Consider the following 10,633-nt stretch of genomic DNA (forward strand, 5'->3'; position numbering starts at 1 on the left):
TTTATGTGGACCTGAGAACTGACACTACCAAAGTATGACTGCAGGCACAGTTGACTACTCAGGTACCACCACCCCCCCCCCCCCCCCAAGTATAATTCTTTACATTCATCATTTGATCTCGCAATCCTCCTGACATCAATCTCCAATAGCACTTGTCACCCATCTCCACCTCAGGCCCCACACCTTTTACTCCACTCCTAATGCACTTTAAATTTAAATGCTATTCATTAAGCTACACCAACTTTATTATTTCAGTGGTCCCCTCTCCCCCCTCATACTCTGTTCTATCACCAATTTCACAGGAAAATGGTGGCTTTAAGGAATAAAATGATTTTAGAAGTAGATAGAGCACAATAGATTATTTGTAAGTTGTGAAAAATATTAAAAAATGGAACATGTATTATCAACTACTACTTTGCCTAGGATTCTTGCATTTTGAAAAACTTTTGCACTGGCTTCAATAAGATTTGTATAAATGGTCCTGGAGAAACAATACTGATTCCCATTAGAGTTCATCAGCGTAGCAGGGCACTCAACTGAAAGAGGAGCCAAACAAGGACACCTGTAAAACTATTTCCTAAACAAAATTTACAAATCCACAAACTGGTATGAAGAACACAGCATATGCATTACTGAATCTATCTAAATCACCATTGTTTTGAGGCTAGCATGAAAAACATGGCAAATACATTAATGATTCTACCTGAAAAGTCATTGTTTTGAGGGTGATGTACTAATTACATAAATGCAGAAGGAATTAACATGACAGAAAATTGCTAGTAATAAGACTAAAACCATTTACAATCAATGCACTCTGAAAGCCTCAGTACCACAAAAGCCACCATTCAAAAGACCTCTTATTTCACCCCACCCCCAAATTTAAGCATGCTGGACTTCTTAAGGGCGTTCTCTCCTCCTGGTCCCTACACAGCGAACATTTTTGTTGCCAATCCTACAAATCAGATTCAAATTGAAAACAATACTGAAACCTGCCTTACTCAATTTAGTCCTCCATGGTTATAATCTATCCCAAATCATCCCCTCATAACTTTCCAGACTTTTTACCCTTAAACCATGCTGCACATCATTCCTCATATCCCTCAACAGAAAAACCAATGTCATATATGCAAAAAGAAATGCAATCCATTAGCTAAAAAATGTTCTTGACTACCTGCAAATAGGCTCCATCACTGTTGTTATCAGCTGCAGGGATTACCATGCTGAAGGCTTCCACCAGCTGTCAGACACAACCACTTATGGGCCTTGCTACAGTGACCCCATTCCAGAAGTACAACATGATCTCTAGTCCCTCCTCAAATCCCTATGTCCATCCTAGAACCTCTCCCCCAGATTTCTCTGCTCATCCCCCCCCCCCCCCCCCACATACATCTACCTGCTTCCATCAATTCAGAGCACATCACTGTCACTATATGCTGCAACCTCTTAGATAAAATCTCTGCCCTTGTGGACCAACACCTTCAGCCTGTTAAATGTAACCTATCCTCCTATATAAAAGAGACTACACGCTTCCTCCACTGTCTCTCCAAAGTTCCTGTCCTTTTACTGTCTGAACCCGTGCCCATCACTGTCAGTGCCACTTCACTCTCCACCAACATTTCCAAAGCCCATGGCCTTACTGCCATTGAGCACTATGTACCTCAGCACCCAAATGATTTCAGAACAACAACCTTCTTGCTGGTGATCATAACCAATTATATCCTCACCCACAATGACTTCTATGTGAAGGCATCACTTACAGACAAATCGACAACACAGCCACAGGCACCCCCATCACACCATCTTCTGGTGACCTATTCATGGGTAATCTACAGAAATTCTTCCTAGTCACCCGAAAATTCCAAACACCTGACCTCAGACAGATTCCCTGATGACATTGCCACAATTTGGACAGAGGATTAAGATAGCCTAAACATTCTCCCTCATTCACTTTGCCTGACCCCCCCCCCCCCAAAAAAAAAACACCCTCCTCAATGTTGACCTCCACCTCATAGGTGGTTAAATCAGTACCTCTGTCTACATCAAACCTTCCCTTCCATGCAACCAAGCTACTCATAGCCATCGCGTCTGTAGTGACAAGCAGTCCCCCTCCAAATATTCTGAGCCTCTCACTAATGCCTCCACTGATCAAAATTTCACTGACTGAAATTACACTCCCCTGATTGTCCAGAAACAGATCTCCCAAACATTGTCTTCCCAGTCACCACCATACCCACTGACCGACCAAAAAGGAGCATCCTCCTCACGACTCCATAACACCCAGGACTGGAACAAACGAATCATGTTCTCCAGAGTTTAGAATATCCTTATCAATAACCATTCCACCCCTGCTCCCAGTCCCTTGGAGCATATCTTACATTCCTGCTAAAAACCAAAATGCAGACCTGTCCATACATGCTCCCATTACCACCTAATCCAGTCCTGTTACAGTCTTTCCTTGCACCATCAAAGACAGGACCACCTGTGAAAGCAGAAATGTTGTCAGCCAAATTAGCTGCAGCATTCTATGCGAGCAAGACCACTAAAAGCTGTCCGTCTGCACAAACAGTATCTACCAAACAGTGGTAAAGAGACAGCTGGACTACGTCGTTGCTGAGCATGCTATGCAATATGACAGGCTTTACTTCAATGAATGCTCTACAGCCTGTGCCATTTAGACTATTCCCATCAAAATGAGCTTTTCTGAATGGTGCAGATGGGAATTCTCCCTGCAACATATCCTGCACTTCTGTAACCTCATACCCTTCGCTAGTCCCTGTCCTCTACCTCTCCCTATTCCCTTCCCTGCTCCACACCAGGTTCATATTAGTGGCACATCTCAACTGCATAGTTCTTTCCTCCTCTCCACCTGATACATTTCAGCAATCTACCTCTAAATGTGCCTGCATGCTGCTCAATGGCTCCTTTACATGGTGAGCAGCAATCTATTCTAATTCAGTTTGTTGTATCAAGAAGAAGACTGTAAAAATTAACAAAGATACAGAAGCAGCTGACAATCTTTTTTTATATTTAGGGTGGTTAAAGACTCAATTGTACAGCTAAAGCAGCAAAAAAGAAAATCTTCAATCTTTCAATGCCAGGTTCCACACGTGCCACTGCTTGTAGAAAGTTAACGAATTAGTGTACACACATAAATCCAAATAACATTTATTTATTACAACCACACAACATGAAGGACATACGAGCAATATCATCAATACGAATACATATTCCATCATGTCTTCTGTTCAATAATTTCTAAGACGCACTTATACAGGATATTATCAGTGCAACTATCCAATTAAAAAACTGCCACCAAAACACACATCAGAATCTTCACTTTTCTACAGGCCTAGAAGAACAAGTTTCTAAAATAATAAAATGCAGCAGGTTGTGTGACATAAATCACTGTATACGCCATGAACTTTTTTTCCCTTCTTTTTTTTCGCAGACTGTAATACATGTCCAATGGATCTCAAAATATCAAATGAGGAATGAATAAAGAACAGTAGGCAATATTTAACTGTCCTGATCAACATCTAACGTGACACATATTAAATAGGCGAGAGTTTTTCCTTATAAGCTCGACGGAATGAAGTAAGTACACAAATAAATATCTGAGGAATAGTTATTAAAATTGTACGGGTAAGCAATAACTGACTGCACTGTACACAACAATTTACAAGTAACATACGGTATTAAATATTTTATATTCTAAGAAAATCAAATCCATGCAGTTCCTGAAATGATGTTACATTCCATATTTCATACGTCTTACTAAATGAGATTTTCTAACAGTTCCACGCATTGCAATTGACAACACATCTGCGGAGATTATAGCGACAGATTTAATGAGTCACCATGCGAAAATGTAAATTCATGACGATAATTAGAGTATCATTACGCACACCTTTTTTTCCTTTTCAGATCTATGGCTGATAAACGTTAATTCGTAGAACACAGTTTTCTATCATCAAATTATAACTAAATAGCAGACTACACCACAGATGTGACATTTACACATCTCCAACAGGTTCCTCGTAAACCAGAGATATCTTGGGGAAGCAAACGCGTGACAAAACACACAAGACAAACAAGTGGCGTGACAATTTAAACTAATAATCCTAGTCAAATGACAGGGTTTTCAGTATAGCACCATCTAAAATGGTTCGGATAAGAATGCCTTGGCAGTAAAGCAACTCCAAGCATTAAGTGAAAGGAATATAAACCATAAATAATGGATCGGAAAGTGGTTGACGTGTGTAAGCGAAATGTTAGTTTGAAATACGATGATGAGAACGGATAGCCAGTCTTGTAGCAAAATTTGAGATATGCTTTATTCAATTTCATGAAAATATCATTTCCTGCCTTCACTCTTTCGTTAAGTGAATTTAATATGTATAGTTGGCGTTTAGATTTTCATGTCCCAATAAAAGTAATTTAAATTAAATAGAAACTTCTTTCACAAATCCAATTTTAAGATATTTAGGCACAATTATAAGATTATGGTGTCATTAGCAGAATTGGAATATATTACCAATACTGAATGATATACTCTAAGGATTAAAGAACTGGAAGAGAAATCACAAATTTTAAACGCAGAAGTGAATGACTAACTGAAGTAACCTGTGGGTGTCTTTTACATTAAAGGCCTACATTACTTACGTTGTATTACACGGCCCAAGTAGTGAGGATTCTCTGAGCTGCAGAAAGCACCCGAAAACATACGTTTTATGAAATGACTTAGCATAACGAGGCACTATAGTACTACATTACTAATCGTATTTACGAAATAACTTATTACATTAATTGCTTAGGTGAAAACACTTCTCAGTGAGGTAGAAGGAGTTTCCCGATCTAAAGTCTTAAAGTATATCTCATTATCTGCAACATGATCAACGTGCTCTTGACAGGGTGTTGAATATAATTGTACCCACGTGTTTGATCCTTTTCTGTCCTAATGGTAACTCCTTCACGTATTTCTTCTGGTTTCTCAAAAAAAACTATCACATTAATTTGAATTTCTCCAAATTAATTGTTATGTAAATCATAATAAATGTAAAACTGAACACTAAGTTAATTTTTTTATTTTTAAATCATTTATGGCAGTAATCCAACAAATAAATGTGTTATGTAAATTGAAATTGGAGAGGGGAGAAATGAAAGGGAAGGGACTATTGATGTCAGCTGCTTCAGGACTTTATGCGGAATCAGCGGCAGTGAATGAAAAAGTGTGTCAGACCAGGATTTGAATAAGGGATCTCCTGTTTACTAAGCCAGTGCTTTAACCACTTTGCCACCCAAATAATGTGTTTACCGCAAATGCGCGGCCTATCTGGCACGCCCCTCGGCCGATCCACATTCCACCTATCCACAGTCCCAGCACCACCTATTCACAATCCCCATCCACGTCCTCCGTGCTCACTACTTTTATATTCCCACAGGAGGTCAGACGTAATTGTGCATCTGTACTGAAAATGGTGAATTCATTACCCCCTATGGTGGATCAGTTATACAATTATGCATACACAACCGAATTAATTCGTTTCGTTTATTTTCTCTGTGGAAGTAAAGATGTGAATAATACTACCAATTGTTCACAAAGTTCTCAACCAGGTCGTCCTATTTATGGTCTGGTAGCAGTTGGCAATATTCGGCCCTCTAATGTTTTATGTCTGGCTCCTGGCAACATTGGCAGTCTAACAATACAATACTCATGTGTACCATAGTCGTTACGAAGTGATTGACATTCTATGCTGTGCCGAAAGATTAAGCACTTCCACTCTCCCTCTCAGCTGTCTCGGCACTGGGAGTTGGAAAATGGAGCTTAGTTTCTCTTCACCTGTATCCCCATGAGAATTCATTAAGTACCTTATGAACAAACTATACTTCAATTACATTGGAATGCCAATACATATGTGTAGAAATTACGAAACCAGAAGAGCAGGGAATAAAGATTGATCAGCCAGAACATTATGACCACCGACCTGCTATCAATGTAAACCTATCCTAGTGATAGCATCATCACCTGGAGAGGAATGACTGCTAGTCAGATACATGCACTGTGCATGTAATATCAGTGACTGTGCTGTCCATCTTTAGAATGGGGGAGGCACACAATCTATCTGAGTTTGGCCGAGGGCAGATTGTAATGCCCTGGAGGCAGGATGCAAGCATTTCAGAAATTGCACGACTTTTTGGGTGTTTGAGGAGTGCCATGGTGAGTGACTTCAACATATGACGAAACCAAGGTGAAAACACGTTCAGACATCATGGAGTTGGTGGCCACCTCTCATTACAGATGTCAGACGTCATAGGCTGCCCAGACTGCTAAAACAGGACTGGCAGTGAAGTGTGGTGGAGCTTACATCAGACTTTAATGCTGGACAGAGAACAAGTGTCTCTGAACACAAAGTGCACACTCCTAATGACGGGTCTCCACAACTGCTGATCCATGTATGTGCCAATGTTAACACCACAACATTGGGAACTATGACTCAAATGGCATATGATCATTGGCACTGGACATTGGCACAGTGGTGGAACATTGCACTGTCTGATGAATCCCAATACATTCTTCACCATGTGGATAGTAGGCTGCGAATCCATCGTCTTCCAGGGGAACAGCTCCTTGACACCTGTACTGAGGAACTGAGACAAGCTGGCAACAGCTCCATTAGGCCCTGGGGAACATTCATGTGGGCATCCATGGGTCCAGTGGAGACGTGCTAAACACCATGATGGCCAAGGAGTATTGTACACTAGTTGCAGACCACTCACATCCCTTCATGACAATCATGTTTCCCAATGGCAGTGGCATTTTTAAGCAAGATAATGCCCCGTGTCACATAGCCAGAAGTGTGATGGAGTGGTTCAAGGAAACCAGTGACAAGTTCCAGTTGATGTGCTGGCCTTTCAACTCACCAGATCTGAATCCCATCGAACACATCTGGGATGTAATTGAATGTGTTGCCAGAGCTTATCGGCTTCCTCCCTGGAATTTATGGGAATTAGGTGACTCGGGTGTGCAGACATTGTGCTAACCCCCACCAGCGACCTACCAACCCCTGATGTTAGGAAGAATTCGGCTTGGAGCTGGTAAAATTGTTGTTTGTTAAAACATGACTGGTTTCGTGCTTCAAGCCAAATCATAAGGTGAACAACATTAAAAGATCATACACATAGCCTTCGCTTGTAGTCCAAATGTACATTTCAGAGAATATTTTCAGTACTATGGCGAGCGAAAGGTAAAAAAAAACGTGCTCCATTCTTTTAAATTTGCCTGCATCTGTGTGACAACAGAACAGCTCTGTACAGGCAAAGGCAAAGGCAAAAGCAGGCTGCACGAATGACAAACATAGGTTCATCGGGTGTTGTGTCTAGTTTAGGGACCACCAGTAATGCATTGGAAAAGGTTATCTGATGCTGTTTTCACTTCGAAAGTGGCCATACAAATGTACTATCATGCTCAAAAGTATTCAAATGATCTGAATTGAGTTCCCTTATGACAAAGGGGAATGGCCAGATGACTGCCTCGTAAGTATAATAGTATCAATCTGAAAGACAAATAAGCCCAAAAAGTGTGAAGACCACAAGACAATCAGCCTAATGTCGCAGGCAGCAAAAGAAGTTCTTCGAATTCTGAATAGGAGGCTATATTGAACGCTGGAAGAAACACTTGTGAAGAACAATCTGGTTTCATGAGGGGTAAGGGAACACGAGATGCCATTGGACTTCTAAGAACCATTGGCGAAAGATACATAGAAAGGAGCAAAGAAATGTATGCTATCTTCATAGACCTCGAAAAGCCTTCGATAGAGTGCAGTGGGATAAGCTATCAGATTTCTTAAAAAAGAAAGGAGTAAAGTGGAAGGATCTTTGAAGACAGCAAGATTGCGAGAGGTTTTAGACAGGGCTGTTGTCTCTCGCCGATCCTCTTTATCATCTATCTAGAGGAAGTACTGGAAAATTGTTTGGGTGGGACAAAAAGCGTCAGGATCGGTGGGTGGAAAATTGAATGTATAAGACCTGCAGATGAGATGGCGATCCTCGCAGAAAATCAAATGCCAAATGACCCAAATAAAGCCTGTGCAGCCTGTGGTATGAAAATTAATAAAAAGAAAACCATAGCATAGCCATAGGTCTAAAGAAAAGAAAAGTGAAAATTAAGTTGGGATCAGAAATCATACAGCAGGCAAATGCATTCAAGTGTTTGGGAAGTTAGATTGAAGAATACATGGATTGCCAACAAGATATCAAAGTGAGAATGGCTTCGGCGAAAGAGGCATTTCAAAAGCAGAGAAGACTCCAAACTAGTTGTTTAAACAAGGTATTAAGGAAGTGACCGGTTAATTGCTTAATATGGAGCGTGGCCTCGTATGGAGCAGGAACATGGACTTTGAGAAAGTAGAACGAGAAGAGAATTGAAGCTTGTGAAGTGTGGATATGGCGTAAAATGGAGAAGATCAGCTAGACTGATAAAGTCAGAAATGAAGAAGTACTGAGGAAAGTTGGAGAAGAACAGAGGATGCTGCTGATGGTGAAGAACAGGAAACTAAGCTGGATATGCCACAATCTAAGAAGAGATTGCCTTCTAGTAGAGGCAATTCAATGTTTCGTGCCGGGAAAGAGAGGGAAGGACAGAAGAAGGTTCCAGATGCTGGATGATGTCAGCAGGCCACAAGGAGTTTTCCAAAGAATGAAGAGGAACGTAGAAGACAGAGAAGCATGGAAGGCTATGCAGTCAAAACCTGCCACAAGGCAGACAACCCAATGATGACGATGATGATTCACCAGTAGCGAGATGTGCGCATGTTTGAACTAAAACTGACGAGATGAAGAGGACAGTGATGACCGGGAACCAAACACCACACGTATCAGTATTGACTATACATGAAGACACTTTTACTACCGAATTATTTTTTACAAGTAGCTAGGAGTGGCATGTTTGAGCTTGAAATGATGTGAAGGAAAGATCTGTGTCCCTCTAGGAATCGAAACTATCACACATCGTTATTGACAATGAATGAAGAGGCATTGAAACTGAAAATAATTTGCTACCAACAATTAGGTGTGCACATGCTAACTCTTGAAGGGATATCATGAACATTTTTGTGTCAAACAAGGATTTGAGCACTGACATACACCTTAGATGGTGACCTTGAGGAGTTTGGAATCTTGAACAAACAACTAATTGATGGAGCTATGTCGCCACTAAGTGATAAAACCCCATGAAAGGGGAGACCCAAGTTCGAAACCCAATCCAAAAGCAATATATATTTACATCTCAGGCTGAAATAAAAGGTAGAATAAGTCCCCCATAACCTTAAACGCTGTTTGGTTCTTTAACTAAAATAAAAATACTAGGGTAATAAAGGTTGCTGGTAACAGAGTTTCTACAAGCTACCACTTTGACGCCTATCTCATGGCCCAAACCTGACCTGTAGTCAGTAGGACAGGCACATCATTTTTAATGTGCATTTTGAACTATGGTGGAATCGTGTGTTCTTTGTTTGGCGTAACCAGGAGTAAATAGGAACTACTAATGCCTATTAAAATTCGCCTCTTGAAATGGGAATCGAACCCAGTCACTACGCATACAAACCTAGCATCAGGCCCCCATGACTACTGAAATGATAATATGGCTGGGTCATGGTTTTGTCGTAGCACAAGTAGGCCACACTGGATGAAAATTTTGACTTACTGATTCCTTGGAGTGGATAACAGTCTGTTCTGTATATTCGTTTCTTGTTTGATCGAATCGCAACTAACCAGCTGCCTGAGCTATGGAGTGTATACATTCAACTTCATTTTGTAATCACTGGAATAAAACTCCATAACAACCATCTTCACAAATTACCAAGACTATAGGATGTGGAGTTTCGACAGGAACTACTCTGCTGCACTATCCATTCATGGTAAACGTTGCACAGGGCAAAAGAAGCCGAGTTATTTAACCCAATTCTTCCACAATTTAGTAAACAAAAATTCGTCGGCCTGCTAACAATATCAATCTGTTGGAAACTTAGAAATGATTCAATTCATTTTCTAAACCGCCAGTAAAATCAAAACCTTGAATAAACGTTTCTGTGAAGAGCTCGTGGCTGCCTCTCATGACCACAACATTGTCTGCTCCACCGGCCTATGCCCATCTGACACTAGCCAGCGTATGTTCCAGGTGATCGCGACGGATCGTGCCTTGATCTATGGTCTACAGTGCACGTTTCTGCACTCATATTGGCGATCTTAAGGATATTCAATATTGTAGATTTATTTTCAGGGTAAAATATTTTCTATTAACTATATGTGCACTATACAGACCAACAACGTTATAACCAGTATTCATGCAGCATGTGATGTGAGGAATTGTAAGTACGTAATCTACAACTGCGGGGAAAAATTCACCTGAAAAAGGAGATTGGCGCACAAGTCTGTGGCGATTTCGGATATAATAGAAGGGTGAAGGCAGGAAGCTCGAAGATCTGTACATTGTATGGGTAAGTGTTATCAAAGAAGGATCATTTTAATGTGAATTATTTGCCACATTCAGGAAGACAAGTGGTAGTAACTCTCTCACATAGGAGGTAAAACATTTGTCTCCTGTGAGACTGGAACCTAGAACAAAAGCAAATTTGAC

The 10,633-nt window shown here is 40.7% G+C and overlaps 1 protein-coding gene across 3 annotated transcripts in view; it reads right to left on the minus strand.

Moving 5' to 3' along the window:
• Positions 1-4,042, minus strand: part of LOC124622499 (protein FAM114A2) — a 69,656-nt gene extending 65,614 nt beyond the window's left edge. Inside the window, exon 1 of one of the 3 annotated variants that reach the window (XM_047148217.1) lies at positions 3,911-4,042. Coding sequence is in view for 1 of the 3 variants with exons in the window: in XM_047148216.1 (XP_047004172.1) it covers positions 1,172-1,219 (48 nt within the window). In the remaining 2 variants the exon portion in view is untranslated. Of the gene's footprint in view, positions 1-1,171; positions 1,235-3,907 lie in introns of those variants that run through there. The other 2 variants (XM_047148218.1, XM_047148216.1) reach the window with 2 other exon arrangements.
• Between the last annotated feature and the right edge of the window lie 6,591 nt (positions 4,043-10,633).

Source organism: Schistocerca americana, chromosome 7, assembly GCF_021461395.2.
Source record: "Schistocerca americana isolate TAMUIC-IGC-003095 chromosome 7, iqSchAmer2.1, whole genome shotgun sequence".
Taxonomy (NCBI): Eukaryota; Metazoa; Arthropoda; class Insecta; order Orthoptera; family Acrididae; genus Schistocerca; species Schistocerca americana.